The sequence below is a fragment of the Glycine soja genome, chromosome 13 (assembly GCF_004193775.1).
Source record: "Glycine soja cultivar W05 chromosome 13, ASM419377v2, whole genome shotgun sequence".
Classification (NCBI taxonomy): Eukaryota; Viridiplantae; Streptophyta; class Magnoliopsida; order Fabales; family Fabaceae; genus Glycine; species Glycine soja.
The window spans coordinates 28611586-28630785 of NC_041014.1; the positions used below are offsets into that span (position 1 = coordinate 28611586).

Genomic DNA, 19200 nt, shown 5'->3' on the forward strand with positions numbered 1-19200 from the left:
TTTTTTTAATATAATTAAACTACCAACATATATTATCAAATATTACTATTAGCGCGTGATTCACCGTGGACCAGGTTCTATTTTATTAAAAAAAATGTTTTTATAATGGTGAGTTTTCTGTTTGTACTTTTTATTTTGGTGAATTGATTTGTTGCTAATCTAGGTGGTTGTTCAGACCTTGTTGTGGAGTTGAAGGTAATTTGGTTTGATCTTATTCTGGCCTGATCTAAGTTGTATGGTGCATCCGTGTCATGTACTCTTCAGATAGATTTACTCAGTTCACAGTAATGCAAGAAACATTACTTAGAATCATATTTTTTTGAGAATTCGACCTAAGTAGCGGATGATACGATAAAATATGTTATGAGAAAGTTTTCTAATTTTAATAACAATAAAGCTTTGTAAGATAATGTTTTTATTATTTTTTATGTTATCTTTCTTTTATTATATTACTTTTTTAGGGATTTTTTTTTTAATTTCAATATAAACTCAATTTAACAATTTTTTTTTACATTACCAAGTTTACATATGTCCACGCTCAAAACATACACAAACAAACTATTTCTTTTCTCGTGCATCATACCCTTCAAAATCTAGTTCAACAAAATACGTTAGTCGTTGTCCAATTAGTATTTTATTTATACATAAGCTAGAAAAGAGGATTTTTTTTTTCCCTTAAAGAGCTGACTGTTCAAATGAAGCTTCGACATTAGAAAATGACTGTTTAAATATGTTGTATACTTTAATTAGTGATTCATAAATAATTTTATTAAGTTAACTTAATTTTCATTAGTTTACCCAAATTATTAAAGTAAAGAAAAAAAAATGAAAGATATAAGGTAATTCACTTATTGATTTTTTTTAGAATTATATTATTTGATAAGAATTTTACTTAAATTATATAAAATAAATATAGATGATATATAATAGTAAAATCCTCAAATTAAAGTGATAAGAAAATTCAAAATTAAAACAACTTACGCTAACAAAGCAAACTTTAAAATAATATGTTGAGTCGTTTTTGAAAATGAACCACCAATAAAATATGCTTGTACAGTATGTGGCAATTAATGACAATCGTTGAAGAAATAGTAGTGGTAAACGATGAAAGCAGTTGATAGTATAGTACTGTTATTGAAAGAAAAAAAAAATCAATTATAAACACGTAAAGTCAATTTTCATAATGTAATCTGTTACTGATAAAAAAAAAATGTAATCTGTTAGATTTTTTATAATTATCTTCCACTGTCTTTCATTTTCTTATGGTAAAACTGTCTTTCATTTATTTTGTGTTAAACCAAATAGTAGTACTACTATTATTTAAATTAAGATAATTAAATACTTGAGTTATTTTTTTTAGGTGTCTATATTGAAGAGTCCATTGCCTCTTTATTATCATTCTTGACTCTAGAAGGGAAAAGAGAAGGAGGAAGATTTAAGGATGAAAACAGAGAAAGAAATGATGTTTTTTTAAATATAAAAAAGTAAGAAAAGGGAATTTTGTAGAAAAAATGAAAGTGAAGAGACTAATCTACATAGAGAAAATGAATCATTAAAGACAAATAATCTCATCATTAGAAAAAAATATTAAAAATTTCAATTTTTACATTTTTTATTTATTTTTTACAATAAAATAAAATTCTAAGTTAAATGACACCAAAAAAAAAAATCTAAGGTTAACTGAAATTTAAAGATGTTCTTTAATATATTTTTTAGAATTATATTATTAGAAATAAATTTACTTATATAAAAATATGACATACTCTATTTTTTTTTTTTTGAAAGGACGAAGTTTCTTTATTAAGCAGTCATCAGAATTCTAGCAATAGAGTGCACTCTAAGATATTTTATATAAAAAAACAAATCGTTCCTAACATTCATTTTTGTAAGGCTTCTATGATATTTCACCCGGAAAAAAAATAAAAAAAGAGTCAACTAAGCTAAATTAAAATGACACGATGAGTATTGAATACTGTTTATCTAAACCCACCAATAATATATAACTGTACAGTCTGTAGAAATTAAAAAAATGTCATAACATTAACATTATTGCCACATTCATATATATATATATATATATATATATATATATATATATATATATATATATATATATATCCACTGCAACTCTCTCCCACCAAATGGAGTCCATGACGACCAGACTCTTCCTCTTCGCAGGGACTCTTCTACTGCTTCTACTCTCACGCGCCACGCACGTGTCATCCGCCACCTTATGTCCGCCGTGCGGCAACACGACGGTGCCGTTTCCCCTGAGCACAACCCCAACATGCGGCGACCCGTCGTACAAAATCCGATGCAGCAGCTCCAACACCCTCGTCTTCGACACGCTCAACAACTCCTACCCGATCGAGTCCATCGACCCGAACGCCCAGCGCTTCGTGATCCGACCCGCTCCGCTGTTAACGAACACGTGCGTGTCCACCGATAAAGTGCACCAGGGGATCCAGCTCAACACCACCCTCCCCTTCAACATCACAAGCTCCAACACCATCATGTATCTCAACTGCACCACCACGCTCCTCCAGTCCCCGCTCAACTGCTCCGCCGCCAGCGCCTGCCATTCCTACATCAAGGCCACCGCCTCCGCCGCCGCATGCCAGGGAGCTGGGCCACTCTGCTGCACCTATCGCACCGGCGGCTCCAGCAACTCCTACATGCTTCGTGTTAGAGACTCTGGCTGTAGCGCTTACTCTAGTTTCGTTAACCTCAACCCGGCACTCCCAGTGAACCGCTGGCCCGAACCGGGTTTGGAGATTCAGTGGCTTTCGCCCAAAGAAACCGTGTGTGGGTCCCAGCAGGATTGCGACTCCGCCACGTCGACTTGCGGGCCTGATGCTTCTTCTGCGCTCGGGATCAGGAGGTGCTTTTGTAACGATGGGCTCGTCTGGGACCCTATCCAAGGGGTGTGCGCTAAAAGTGAGTTGTAGTGGATTATACCTCCCATTTTTTTTTTAATTTTAATTTTCTAATTTGTTTGCCCCGTTGACTAAGTTTTCAGTTTTGGTTTGACTTTTGGTGCAGAAATTACTTGCCAGAACCCTGGTGGTTGTGACGACTCAACAAGCAGAACGGCCATAATAGCAGGTATTCATTGCACTTTTAGATTTTTAATTTCTCCTTTCTAAATTCATAAAATTTCCTCTTATAACATACTATTACATATATAATAATATATAATTGAATAGAAATAGAAAAGTTAAATTATTTTATTTGTGGGCACCGAAAAGAGTATTAGGATTTATAATAAGTCATGGATGTATTGCTGAATTCAGCTAACCCAGCTAAATCCTTTAACCCTTCCGCTAAATTTTATATATGAATACCGTATTGTTTAGTAGTTCTAATTGTTAAAGGCGTTAATGTTTTGACATCTTTTCAATAGTCTATATAGTATATACTAGTTCTAACAGACTAACACGGGCTTGTTAAAAAAGTAAGGCTAGTCTCATGCGGAAAAATGGGCTGTGCAAATGTGAACCAGTACTGCATACAACGAAATTGTGACAGAAGCAATTTAACATATAAATGATGACATGTGAACCAATGAAAGTCTTCGTCAATAATGAAGGTCTGAGTGATATAAATTGCATATGACAGTTGAAACTTAAATACAGGTCAAAGGAATCATCTACCTACCCAAGCATTGTGAGTTTAATATAAGGGATAGAGTTTTAATTTATATGAAAAGAACTTAATAATTGCGTACTTTTTTATGTGAACTTGGAGTTGATAAATTGCTCATATTTCATCCATTGAGGGGAAAAAAAGTCTTCTCAATATCCTTGTTGAATGAAAATTGGATGGCTATTCTGAACACTGGTTTCTTGTGGCCTCTTTTGTAACTAATTTTTTAAAACTTTGATTGCAACAATGTGCAGGTTCAGTATGTGGGGTTGGAGCTGCACTCATTCTTGCCGTCATTGCCTTTCTACTCTACAAACGCCACAGGCGCATCAAAGAAGCACAAGCACGCCTAGCCAAAGAGCGTGAAGGGATTCTAAATGCCAGTAATGGTGGCAGAGCCGCTAAACTTTTCAGTGGCAAAGAGTTAAAGAAAGCCACAAACGACTTCTCCAGTGACCGGCTTCTAGGTGTTGGAGGCTATGGTGAAGTCTACAAGGGCATTCTTCAAGATGGCACTGTTGTGGCTGTCAAGTGTGCCAAGCTTGGCAACCCCAAAGGCACTGATCAAGTCCTCAATGAGGTTCGCATATTATGCCAAGTTAACCACCGCAACCTTGTTGGTTTACTTGGTTGCTGCGTGGAACTGGAGCAGCCTATTATGGTTTATGAGTTCATAGAAAATGGGACACTTCTTGATCACTTGCAAGGTCAAATGCCTAAGAGCCGTGGCTTGCTTACATGGACTCATCGCCTTCAAATTGCACGTCACACCGCTGAGGGTCTCGCTTACCTTCACTTCATGGCTGTGCCTCCTATCTACCATAGAGATGTCAAGTCCAGCAACATTCTGCTAGATATCAAGATGAATGCCAAAGTTTCAGATTTTGGATTGTCTAGGTTGGCTCAGACAGATATGAGTCATATCTCTACTTGTGCTCAGGGGACCCTTGGTTACCTTGATCCTGAGTATTATAGGAACTACCAATTGACTGATAAGAGTGATGTTTACAGTTTTGGGGTGGTGCTACTTGAGCTTTTGACAGCTCAGAAGGCAATAGATTTTAACAGGGCTGCTGATGATGTGAACTTGGCGATTTACGTGCATCAGATGGTGGCCGAGGAAAAGTTGATGGATGTCATTGATCCAGTGTTGAAGAATGGAGCTACCACTATAGAGCTAGAGACGATGAAGGCAGTGGCGTTTTTGGCATTGGGTTGCTTGGAGGAAAAGAGACAGAATCGACCTTCAATGAAAGAGGTGGCAGAAGAGATTGAGTATATCATTAGTATTGCCTCGGCAAAGGTAGTGGAGAACTAGTTTCTTTTGATGTTAATGATGTTGTTGAGTTGTCTGATGTTTTTTTTTTTTTGGATTTTGTAACTTATGCTTTGTGTTTGTTGTTGCTAGACTAAATTTTTAGTTCTAGACTCTAGCCTCTTGTTTTGCACATGTATTATGTATATGTATTACCTTTGGTGAATGAAAAGAAGTTCTGCAGTAAAAAACAATTTGCAAAAGCTGTTTCAAATCCTCGTTTTGCTAAGCTGAAACATCAAACGTTCAAGGTTTTGCAGTTGCTTTGATTTTATTTGTTTAAATTCAAAGAATTACCAAATGTTGCATTGCATTACTGCAAGGAGACTGAAGTTCATTATATTGTCCTAAGTTCTATCTTGGAGGATTTGTAATTTCAAGTTTTCTTGGGTTTCACTTTTATAGATGGTTTAAGTGTTTAACAAGTCCATGAGTCCATAACAAAAGGTATTTTCAATCTTTCAGAAATAAATTAAAATTTATTAGGCTTAGTAGGTTCGGTTAGCTTGCAATTCTTGAACTGAACAGACGAGTACTTGTACGTGATGGATTATGGACATTTTCAATGTGAACCTCCTTGTCTTTCACTAGGCTAAGGTAAGGAGTGTGATTTGCCTCCCTCTAGTTTCCTTTCTTTCACAGAAATTCAACTAATAACAAAAAAAGTAAGTTGCTAAAATTCTAGAGACTGTTAAAATAGACAAAATTATAATGAAAACTACAAGAGTGATGCCAAGGAATAGGACGATTGGAGAAGAATCAAATGTAAATTTGCAATTTTATTTAAATGGTAGTTGGATTGAGCTAGTAAGCACAAGCACAAACTTCCAATTGTAGCTTTGAAATAGAAACAATAATTTATTCTGAGGACTAATATCACTCTCTCAAAAGCTGATAAAAGTAAAAAACTTCAAAATATCACTCTCAAAAACATAGGTTAAACCAACAAATGAAGTTTAATGAAAAATAATAGGCACCCATCGACTAAAATGAGGGCGATGCTGACGAGGTGAAGGTGCAGGGGTAGGTGATGGTGGTAGAGTTGGAGGCAGTGTTTGGGGTTGAACTGTAATAACAAGCTTTTGGCCAGCATTGCAGTGACCAACAACACTTTTCTGCTAGGAATTGCCAATACAATACGGTCATTTCCATTAGACAATGCTTCACTTGCTGGAGGAGTCGTGCAGCTCTGGAATGCTGTTCCATTCACTTTGAACACACTGTGTTCTCCAACATCATACTTGATACTGCAAATTACAAAACGAATCAGCTTTTATTATGAAACACTTTACTCTAGTATCAATAACAAGACAAACAGTGATCATTTCGAAAATTTAATCATATATTATGTTATGTTGCAGAATACATTTTAGTTATCTTTTAATAATTTATTTTATCAATTAAAAAATTTATTTGATTATTCAGTAAATAATTTTTTTACTAGTTTTTAATATTTTTCGAGATATTATTTGAAGTAATATTTTTAAATTTAACTTTCAATTTTTTATATTTTTTATTCTCAATATATTATTTTTTTTTAAATAAATCATGATTATATTATTTTTTTGTTATTTTATACTTTTTAATTACTTTAACAATTAATTTTATCAAATACTTATAATTTAATACTTATAATTTAATAAATTAATTTTTAAGTCTATCACTTTCAGTTTCAACTAATTGTAAAACATAATTTAATTAAAAATTATTTAAATATGTTTCTTAAGTCTCTTAAGCTAATTATTAAAAAAATCAATAATATTATAGTACATGGTCATTTATGATTAGATGAAACTAATTATATTAAAACTTTACATTTAAATTCTTGAACGAAATTAGTAAACTATAAAATAAATAATTTGATGAGTTGAACTTACCAAGTACATCCCCAACTTGGAAGGTTTTATCGGCAGCCCAAGCTGCGTAATCAAAGCCGACTACAAATTTCTTGGCCATAGCAATGGATGGAAGGAAGATGGTGGCAATGAACACAAGCATGCTGAGTGGTGAAAGAGCCACAAATTCTCTGTTATGACTGTGTTGTTAATAAATCTTTATGTTAATTGCTCGTGTCTTGTGGAAGTGTGTATGTTTGAACTCATATATATAGAGCTTGGAAGAAGAGAGTTCCAATGCTGTCATGTGACTCATTCTATGTTGGAGACTGCAGATACGGACGGCTATGGACGGCATGTGGTCAATAACATGCAAGTCTCGAAAAAAAGTGTTAATAAATAAATAAATTAAGGATTTTTTTCTTACACCCAATAAATTTTCTAGTTCACCCAACAAAATTAATGATTCATCCCCATTTTGAATTTTGAATGTGTGACTTTTGCATTATTAAGATAATATTCTAATCAATTAAGTTAATAGACCAATTATATTAAAAAATAATTAACATTGTTATATATCACAGTAAAATTTTTAATTAATGTATATTTAATACACATATATGTTTACATGATAAATTTTATAAAAATTAATTTTAATATAATAATCTGTTTTTATATATATATAAATTTTTATTAAATTTATAATTTTTATTTAAAATTTATATATGTAAAAATTACATTATTAGATCAAAATTAATTATTATAAAATTTATTATATAAATTTATATATATATATATTAGAAATTTTAATATTATATATAACAATATTAATTATTTTTAATATAATTGACCTATTAACTTAGTTGGTTAGAATATTATATTAATAATGGAAAAATTATAAGTTTAAGATCTACATAAATTATTAATTTTAAATTGTTTCATAAAACATATTTTTAACACTCCATAAGGTCAACCTGAAAAACAATTAATCATTAACCATTAGTCTTTTTCTTAAAAAAAAAAAACAATTAGCCTTTGTTCATGAAAAAGAGATGCAATCCGCACATTATGAACTAATTTTTTTTTTAAGTTGAGTTAAATTTAACCTATATTTGAAGATGGTGCTGAGCCTATCCTATATTTATTATTGGGCAAATTGGATTTTGATTACAGTTTGTTTTTTCACTGCGATTTTGATTGTAGGCTAGCTATTTTAAGAAAAAGATTAAACTTATCCTATATTTATTATTGGGTAAATTGGATTTTGATTATAGGCTATTTCAAAAAAGATTCAACATTTTTTTTATGGGTATACGATAAGGAATGGAAAGAAAAAGGAATAAGTCATTCGATTTAATTAAAGTGTTTTTCAATCTCAACATTTCAAAATGGGTTACAAACCTTTCATGTTATCCACTTATTAAATTATTAGGCATGAGAAAATGTATTGAGAAGAAATGAGTGATACGTAATCAATATTTAAAGTGAACAATATATATATAATCATAGTTATTGATGTTATAATTTTCAATTCCTTATGTGTGCATATATTTAGAGATATAATATAATACAATAATTTTTACGATAATTTGTACAATATCATTTGTGTTTATATCTATTTCCATCGCATAATTTATTATATCTTAAAAATTTTCTTCTTTCTCTCTTTTAATTGTAAAATTTATTGCAAAAGTATCATTTCTCATATACTTGCGAACATATCAAATGATAATTTTTCTTAAAGAGAGAAAAAAGAACTATAAATGTGGTGCTATCAAATGAAAATGATTTTTACTGTGAGAAATAAGAACTATAAGTGTGTATAAATATATCAGACGATGATTTCTTTTTTTCTTTTTTTACTGTGATTTCTTTTTCTTCTTATTACAAGAAATGAGAACTAAAAAACATAGACTATATATTAAATTATATTTGAATGGTCAAAATTTAAACAAAAATTAATGCATACGACTTTTTAAAATAATTATATGCTTATACAATATTAAGATACATAAAAATAACTCTGGAGAATATTTTCCAAACACCCCCAATGATTAAACTAGAATAATAAAAAATATTTTAAAAATGATCTCGCTAACAAGTATTATAATTGTTTTGGTATGTACCAAAAAAATCATAAAGGTATTAGTTAAAAAATATTTAATATATTTTATCTTACTAAGTATTTTAATTATTTAGAAACGAAGTTATATATATATTATTTATAATATAATAAATATATTTTTAAGAAATATTTTACTTTTATTTGCTTGAGGACACTCATTAACATTTATGTTCGAAGAATTTCTTATTTTCAAAGTCAGAAAAGATCGAAAAGAAAAGAATGGGTATACGGCATGCAATTAGTTTTTGGTGATTTGTTACGGTCTTTGTTCGTCTTTTGAATTTTAGGCTAGTTAACTTTGGTAAGATTTGGAACGAAATTCATTTAGTACTTTAGTAGGTTGATGCATATACAAAATTATGAACCGTTTTTTTCCCCCATTTTCCTTCACTTTAATACCCGAGAAGTGTACTGTAAATAACTAAGCTAAAGACCACGATCAAAGGAGAAATGTGAGAAGTATTAATAATACATTTTTCACGTATTTAACAATTACGTGTGTAGCGAATTCTCAGAGGTTGTTTGCCATATAGGCAAAGACTTCTATTTAATAGAAGAAATAAAGTTATATCAGAGAACGAATGTCATATATCTTTTTTGGTTGTCCACAAATTCAACAAGTATGGCAGGTGGCTAGAATATGGCATTCCATTGAAGATAAAGTTGTATCAGCTAATGAGTTATTATTTGATTTGCTGGAAACTCTTTCTATGGATGTTAAATGCAACCTAGCTTGTTGTTATTTTATGGTGTGTATGGCATAGAAGAAATAAGAAAATATGGGGCAATGTTGAGCATCCTTCTCAGATTTCTGTTTCAAGGGCCCTGCAGGCTGCAGCAATCTAGATGATGCAATCTTCAATGATCAAAATTGCTATGGAATTGACATTTGTCTCTTCGAAATGAAAATGGAAGCTCTGTCAAAGGAAAAACAACTTGGCATTATGGAATTCCTCAGCCTCGTGAAGCAGATGCAAGGGGTTTACTTCAAGCTCTTATTTGGCTCTCAGATATGGCCATATGGGAGTGCATATGACAGCTTACACTTCTCTTCTACTGCTCTCTCAAATTTCCATTTGCTTTTAGCCAAATGTAGAAATTATCTAAGAAATTTTCCAAACTCTTTTGGTGAGTTTTGTTAGGAGATAAACCGATCTAAGTCAACTCATTCCTTAGCTGTGCTAATATATATCCACATATATATTTGATCATACTTCCAATTATATATATATATTTTTTCTAAGTGAAATGGCATAGACCACTTTCTGTAAAAAAAAAAACATTATTATTAAGTTAAAAGTTCAAGTGGCATTTATTAAATAATGTAAGTTTTACTCTTTAATTAATGTTTTTTTTCTCTTTATTAGTTAGAACATCTTCAACTTATGTACTTAAATGAGTTGTAAGACTCATAATTTTAAAATAAATAACTCATTTAAATAATATGTTGTTGGTCTTTAGTTTTATTCATTAATAAATGATGATATAGATATCATCCACACACTAGAAACTTTGCTAAAGAAAAATCATACATATATAATTTTGACCAATTATTTGTTGATTGTTACTTGCATTTTTAAATAAAAACAAAAACAAAAAACGAGAGCGATTTGATTACTACTACCTCTCTTTCACGAAAATTCAATGAATATAAAAAAGAGAGTAAGTAAATAAAATTCTAGTTACTGTTAAAATGGATAAGAGTAACGAAAGTTACAACCTATTTATACTTGAGTTAGGGAGGAAAACTAAAACTGTCATGATGTAAAGGAATAGGAAGATTAGTGAAAACCAGCTAGAATGTAAATTTCCAATATCTTATTTAAATGGTATATATAGGTGGATTGTGCTTATATTATCATATTATAAGCACATCACAAACTCCCAATTTGAATTTTAAAATACAACAACAAAAATCCTGATGAATTTTGAAATAGAAACAATAATTTATCCCGAGGACCAACCAATTAATGCACTAGTACTCCCACACTCTCAAAACAAACATAGGTTAAAGCAACAATAAAGTTTAATGGAATATTGTAAATAGCTTCTTAGGAATCCATCGACCAAAATGAGGGCGATGTTGAAAAGGTGAAGGTGCAGGGGCAGGAGTTGGAGGCAGTGTTTGGGGTTGAACTGTGATAACAAGCTTTTGGCCAGCATTGCAGTGACCAACAACACCACATATGTACCATTTTCTGCCAGGAATTGCCAACACAATACGATCACTTCCAGTGGTCAATGCCTCACTTGCTGGAGGAATCGTGCAGCTCTGAAATGCTGTTCCATTCACTTTGAACACGTTGTGTTTTCCAACAGCATACTTGAACACTACGCCATTATTAAGAAGCACTTTACTCTTGTATCAATAATAATATGAAATCCAAAGTTCTACCGTAAAAAAATAATGACATAAGAGTGACAATTTTATAAATTTAATCATATTTGATAGTGAACCATTAAAGTTAAGAATTGTGATATATAAAAAGAGTTTAATGATTATGATGATATAAAATAGGTTTATATCGTCGTTTAATCATAAATTACTGTTAATATAATTTTTAAAATAATTATCATAAAAATTAACAATTTTATTATATATGGTGAATTGTGTTTAAGAGGCCATAAACTGATCCACAAATTTGAACTCTATTTTTCTTTTTCTTTTTTCAATTGCTATCATTCAATCTTATAACTCTTATGTGGAGGTATAATTCTTAAAGTAATTATTAAAAAATTAATAATATTATAATATATGATAATTTATGATTAGATGAAAATATTAAAAGTGATTACATTTGCATTGTAATTAAATTGTCGAAGGTAATTAGCAAAAGCACGTACACTATAAAATAATTTGATGAGTTGAACTTACCAAGTAGGTCCCCAACCTGGAAGGTCTTATCTGCAGCCCAAGCTGCGTAATCAAAGCCTATTGTCCATCCATGATCATCGCCAACAACAAATTCCTTGGCCACAACAATATTGAATGGGAGTAAGATGGTGGCAATGACCAGAAGCATGCCGAGTGGTGAAAGAGCCATTAAAAGACGATTTAATTTCCCTGTTATATATGACTGTGTTGTTAATAAATCTCTATGTTGCTCGTGTATGTTTGAAATCTCATATATATAGAGCTTAATTGGAAGAAGTGAGTTCCAATGTTGTGAGTGATTCTATGTCGGAGACTGCAGACACGGACGGCTATGGACGGCATGCCGAAAATATAATTAACTTGATTAGCAAACTCTCGTTTGTGTCGAATATCAATACTCCAAAAAGTGCTATGTTATATATATATATATATATATATATATATATATATACACAGAGAGAGAGAGAGAGAGAGTCAATTTCCAAAAAGTGCTATGGACGGCATTCCACTGTTGGGGAATGGGCTAGTGTATATCAGTGTATCATTCAAGAAGGAGCGCTTGTTGGTGATGATATTTTAGTCCATGGCGCTTCCATTTCAAGGTTGCATCCCCAGCTCGTAAATAACTATTGATATGCATATGCAACAAAGAGTATTGCTACTTCACTTTTTTTTACTGCTACTTCAGTTTTGTTGTTGTATAAATAGTCAAGAACATCCTCTGAGAAATGCGAAATAATTGTTCCGATTGCTTGCTATAGTAGTTATTTTTACCTATACCTGCATAACAACCAAGGTTGGTCGACGACTACTAGTAGTAATTAATATTTGTGTGGAATTTGGTGCTTCACAAGATTATTGATGAGAAGCAAAACGCTTTTGTGGGGGGAAGAAACATGCTAGATAGTGTGCTTATTGCCAACGCATGGTGGATAATGCAAAGAGGAGGAAGCAAAATTGTCTTGCCTTTAAGGTTGACTTTGAAAAGACATAAGATTGTGTGTCTTGGGAATTTTTATTTTACGTGATGGGAAGAATGACATTTAATTCAAAGTGGATATCATGGATAGCGGCTTGCTTGAATTCCTCTTCAATTTCAATTTTGGTAAACGGTAGCCCAACAGAGGAGTTTAGTCTTGTGAGAGGTTTGAGACAAGGGGATCCTATTGTCCCCTTTTAGTTTCTCATTGTGGTGGAAGGATTGAGTGACCTTATGTGACAAGCTTTGGTTGGTGGCATCTACTAGGGGTAAAAAGTGGGGAAACTTAAAAGAAAATTTCTTTGTTGTAATTTGCGGACCATACACTTTTCTTTGCAGAGAAATCTATGGAGAATGTTATGTGCATTAAGGCAATGTTGAGGTGTTTTGAAAAGGATTCGGGGGTTAAAGATCAATTTTAGCAAAAGTAAAATTGGTGGGATTGGTGTGGGATCATCTCTCATCCAAAACTATGCAAGCATTCTTAATTGTGATTCTATGTCATTACCTTTTGTCTATCTTGGGATACTGATTGGGGCAACCCTCAGAAGAGAAAATATGTGGGATCCTTTCCTAGAAAAATGTAGGATTAGGTTAAGCAAGTGGAAACAAAAAACACTTTCTTCTGTGGGCAGGGTTATCTTAATTAATTTGGTTTTTTTTTCTCTTTCTCTTTTTTCCCTCTCTTTTTAAGGATTCCTAGAAGGGTGGCTTGTAAAATTATTAAATTGCAAAGGGACTTCCTATGGGGGTGGAGAGAAAGGGAGGAGAAAAGTGCCATGGGTAAAATGGTAAGATGTGTGTAAACCTAGGGAAGTAGGTCGTTTGGGCATAAAAAACATTTTCCAAAAAAATGTCAAGGTTTTCATTTGAAGAATGTTGTTGGATAGATTTCCGAGGATGGATAATCTAAACAAGCGAGGGATTATATTACAAGGGGAGGAGGCACTGTGTTCATTCTGCAAAGAAGCCAATGAGACGTTGGAACATTCCCTGTTTAAGTGTTAATTTGCCATAGATGTTTGGAATGCTTGCTATAGATGGTTGGGATTATTTTCTGCTATGCATAAGAAACCGATTCAGCACTTCATGATCCATGATTGCAGTTGGCTGGGAAGTCACAAAAACAAGGTTTGGAAATCTGTTTGGGGAGCGACGGTGTGGGCATTGTGGTGTCATAGAAACAATCTTATTTTCGGTGAACAATCTTTAGACTTGGACTCTGTTGTTGAAACTATTAAATTCAAGTCATGGCTTTGGTTGGAATCTTATGTAAAAGCGTTTCATTTCTCTTTCTTCGAATGGTTCTCTAACCCAATGTCAAGCCTGCAATCTCTATGATGGGATTGTCGAACACCGGACTTGTTTCTTCAGTAGATGGGAGAGCCTCAGATTAGTTTGTAAAAGGAATTGGGTTTATGTTACACTTTGATGTTGTATTTCGTTATGGTCATGTTGTAAAGGGTCACGAGTGGATAATATGTGTGCTGAAAGTGATGTCTATAGATACAAAATCTCACGTGTAATGTTTTTTCTTGGGAAACTATTGGGGAGGGACACAGTCAGATGTGACCGGTGAATGTTTTCTAAATCTTGGTATCATTGGTACCTCTTTATTAATAATATACATGCTTGGTGATAAAAAAAAAATATTTGAGTGGAATTTACATTTTTAATTATATTTTCGTTGCTTGGGAGGCCTACTGCAAAAGTTACAAGAAACGAGAGATAAGGGGAATATCGACATTTATATCAGCCAATTTTTTATTTTTAGATATTGTATTTACATCTTTTATACTCTTTTCTAAATAGTTGCTATAAAATTATTTGAGTATTTGTTTAATTATAAAATATAATATTAATTATAATTTCATTTAATAATTATTAATATATTTATGAAATGCCTAAATATATATTTATGAAATATACTAAATTTCTAATTCAAGTCTAAATTACTAACAACCTACCCGTCATTAGTATTGTAGGAGATAGTGCACTACTCCAAATTTTATTTTTAGAGATAATTTTTCAATGGCAATACACTAATTTGTTATCTAATCTTTAGTAGGCTAATAATTAATCCTTTTATTAGTTACGTGGCCAACTTAAAATATTAGGTGTACTTAACAATTTATTAAAAAAATAAGGAGTAAAAGTAAAACTTAGGGCGAGAGATAGCTCAGTCGGATCCAGATCCCCTCCCATTAACAATGAGTCAATGATTGGAGAGTCTCCAATTTAAAAGACACATACCTTTAGATTAAATCTGTGGCTTAGATCTATTCGGCTAAACTCCCTGTTTCATTAACTCTCAAACCCAAACCCAGATATTTTGCATTCCCCTTAAACTCATTGTTTCATTTTTATTAAGTCTGAAACCTAATTTTGTTTTTTCCCTTTCCATATGGAGACTCGTATCCAGCTTTTGGCCGGTCTATGCTAAGGGAACAAGTAACAATCAGTCAAAATTATTAAACTTAAGAACTTAACATAGATTTATGAGAGTTTTATAAACTCAATTAAATGATTCAATTCATAAATTTGTAAGAATCTACTTTATGTAAAAATAATAATAATATATATATAAATAACATATTAATTAAACATTTTAATAATATAATAAAGTAAAATAGTAAATAATAAATTTTACAATATTTAAATAATCAAGTCTAGTAATATATTATTATTAGATAATAACTTATAGGTGTTATAGTAGTGGTAGAACATTCTCATCGAGGATGAGAGTTTGATGTTATTAAAGAATAAGAATTTGATGTTATTACAGGTGAAAATTTTTCGATTAAAAAACAATACACTAAATGAAGATATGTTGAACATTAAATAGAAAATAACACAACATGACTTATGTTTTAGTTTAATTTTTTTTAACTCGTTCATTCGGTAATAAACTCCAAAGTTTACTTAGAGTTTATCAATTTTACCTAGAGTTTACTAAAAAATAAAATTTACATGCGAATCAATTTAACAGAGAATAAGTAAACTCATACACTCATAAAAACTAACCAGTTCACTCGAGAATTTGATAATCATACAATCAGCAATCACCTAAAACAGCTGCTACAACATCCAATTTTAATGAGAATAATTTGTGTTGTGTGTGCTTGCTTGCCGGCACATATTTCATAAGATTTGTGTAAATAAATGACTTAAGGGTTGTCAGTTGCCACAAAACATGTCAACTCTGTAGATTTCTCAATGGGAGCCGAGGAGAAGTATCATGGTGCTGAAATGTTCACTGAAGATATATTAATATGGTTTTCTTCTTTCCATATAGCTGCTATGCAATATTCTTCTTCCCGATGAGCGTTATTTTTATGCGGTAATGCTAAAGAGACCATCGAAGGACCAGCAAAGGATTCGGAATAATAGAGATTTACAGCACAGTGTCGTCCGTGGGCTTCAAGATATTCAAAATAACATTCCCATCTCATCTTAGCAAACTTGAGCGTATTTTGTTGCCACACAATCAGTCCCATATGTCAAGTGAACTTGTTTGCTGCTGAATTTAATTAGTTTCATAAATGGAAGTGTTAGGAATATCATGGTTTTTGAATGGTGATTTTGGTGAACATTGTGAATTTGACCCTCAACGAAAATGAAGGAAATTGTGGTTCCTAGTAAATGACGTGTACTGGATATTAAGGTTATATTTTCTTTTTGAACAAATTACAGTGATGTCTCCTTCATTTTTCAGACATTTCTTTGGCACTCCTTTATCTATGGGTGTTAACTTTCGTTAATTTTTTTAAAGTAAATAATGTATATATCCTCGGTCTTCTTGTCTTGGCCGTTTCCAAAGCCCTCGGCAAGATCTGGTGGTCTTCTTGTCTAACGACGGAGAACTTGAAGTTGGTGAAAAATCAAGGTCGTTGATGCAGCCATGTCACTGCTTTGCAGTTGCAGAGACTTCTAAAGAGACGCTCAACACAACAAAAATGTTCTGATCGATGATTATTGTTGGGTAAAAAGTGAGTGTTGTTGTTGTGGTTGTGGTTGTGGCGTGTGCAATCATGGTTCTGTGTGAGAGTCCATGTGAGTGCCTTGTGTTTATACGGTTGAAGCTTTTCTTATCCTTCCAATTTTCCCAAAGGTATTTCTTTTCGTGTCTTCTTTTGCAAACCTCATTTATGTTTACATTCACTAATCACTATCATTCTAGCATGCATGCATGATATCGATTCTAACAGCGGGTTGAAGAGGTGCTTCGGGCTACGGAGTACCATGCATGCAGAGAGTGGGTGAAAAATGCATGCGTTGGTGAAGTACCACTTCACATTCATGTTTATATGATTCTCGTAATTAATTTGACCAATCTTAATTGTAGAGACCTTATATGTTCTAGCTGGTTGGTGCTCATTTCACATTTTGTCTTGAGAACAATTTTGTATTGCTTCTGTCTCTCTTTTCTTAATTACGTTTCAAAAATAATTATCATCTATTTTATGCATATCAAGAAAATTAATAAATAGATAAAAAAATGATAATTTTATAAATTAATCTTATATATAATTATTGTTAACTCATCGACAAATATATCAATTCATTCAAATAGTATTTTAAAACAGTAAAAGAATGTTAAATTTATAGGTACTTTAAACGTGTTTAAAATTTATATATGTCTAATTTTAAATTATTAATGAATTAAATTTGAAAGTGATGAAATAACACTACGAAATGTAAATTCAACATAAAAAAAGAATGATAATTTTATAAATTAACCTTATATAATTATTAATTCATCACTTAATTATATAACTGATTTTTAATTATAATTAATAATTTAATTATATCCTTTAATTATTAAAAAATTCAATTAGATTCATCAATTATTAAAAAACTCAACTAAATCCTTTAATGATTTAAGACACTACAATTGTGCTCTTTAAGTCAATTTTGTTAGTTTTATTGATAGAAATTTTATAAATAATTAAATATTTTTACATGATATAAAATTGTCTTTTTACATGTGTTACATTGCAACCAATATAAAATGTTCTTATTTTTTCATCAATTACTTTGGAAATTGATGAAAAATTTATTGTTATAAATCAGTTGTATTGATAATAGATATAAAAATATTTATTTCGTTAATTAGACTAATGAAACCGATAAAAAGATACAATTTAGTATTTTTAATAATTAAAGGATTTGATTAAAGTTTTAATAATTTATAGATAAATTAAAATTTTAAATTTAATTATAATTAAGAATTCAATTACACAGTTAAACCTTAATTCATTTATAAATTTTGTTATTGATGATTAATATTATAAGGAATATAATATATAAGTGAACAAAATTAATATTACATTCAAAAAGATAAAATGACAAATCGTAGAATTTTTTTTTTCTTACACAAAATTTACAATGAGAAAGAGAGAGTACTGTATTATTTATGTGATATTATATTAACATTTTAACAATTTTGCGGCGGAGTAAAACCTAAGCTGCCCAATGGCCAGATTTATAATGACTTGCTTGCTATTCTGCCAAAGATAAAAACCAAAAGTCAACGTGTAGTTTGGTTAATTACATGAACCTCCTGATGGCTTTGACTGCAATCTAAAGAAAACAGAAAAGAAAATTTTCTATATGACCACCATTTCTTATTTTCACAAAGCAGTATTTTATGTCTAAATCTAAACCCACAAACTTTTGTTGCAGTATATGCAGGAATAATAAATGAAATAATCCCGTTATTATGTGAATTTCTGAATCAAGTTCATTATACCCCGGATATGAAGTCAAACTTTACTGGTTCGGTGCATGTTTATTTGTAAAAGTTATAGCTTCAGCTTATAGGGATATCCACTTATGTAAGGGATGAATATGAACAATAAATGGAATCTAAACGGACTTGATACCATGAATACTTCCTACCTTTTAGGGATCTTTCAGTTGAAGCAAAATTGAAGTCTTTTGCTCATTTTTGTCAATTTTTTTTAATGAAAAGTTAATTATAGAAAATTTACATGAAAATCTAAAACAGTTTTACTCAATTATTTAATCATAAACTATAGTATATGTGTATAATAAGTATTTACTCAATTTTTTTTAGTGTAGTCTCAGTTAAAAAGGTACAAACTTAGTTTGTTTGTCAATAATTTGAGTTAAGTTGTGTTAGGAAGCAAACTAATTCAGTAACTCACTTAGAAACGAGTGAGTTCTTGTTAGCTCTTAATTTTTTTATTACATTTCTACTTGTATTCAGGATATTATTATCAATAAAATGAAGTGATCATGATATTTTTTTAATAAAAAAAGTATATTGACATTTATTATAAATATTTTAAAAATTATATAAAAAGATAATTTACAATTCATTGACAGTAATTTTTTTATATTAATAATGTATAATTATTAAACTCATGTTACATAATCTTAGCAACAGTACATTTTACAATA

At 31.0% G+C, this 19200-nt stretch overlaps 2 protein-coding genes across 2 annotated transcripts; one reads left to right on the forward strand and one right to left on the reverse strand.

Annotated features, from left to right (window-relative positions):
• Positions 1-2109: 2109 nt before the first annotated feature.
• On the forward strand, positions 2110-5154 carry LOC114380753 (wall-associated receptor kinase-like 20). Its single transcript, XM_028339790.1, has 3 exons — positions 2110-2937; positions 3043-3105; positions 3900-5154. The coding sequence occupies exons 1-3, from the start codon at positions 2142-2144 to the stop codon at positions 4961-4963; spliced, it is 1923 nt and encodes a 640-aa protein (XP_028195591.1). The 5' UTR covers positions 2110-2141; the 3' UTR covers positions 4964-5154.
• A 5567-nt stretch (positions 5155-10721) lies between these two features.
• Positions 10722-12001, reverse strand: LOC114380986 (mavicyanin-like). Its single transcript, XM_028340145.1, has 2 exons — positions 11796-12001; positions 10722-11251 (listed from the first exon to the last, which is right to left on the reverse strand). Exons 1-2 carry the CDS (start codon positions 11962-11964, stop codon positions 10947-10949), a joined length of 474 nt encoding a protein of 157 aa, XP_028195946.1. The 5' UTR covers positions 11965-12001; the 3' UTR covers positions 10722-10946.
• Positions 12002-19200: the final 7199 nt, after the last annotated feature.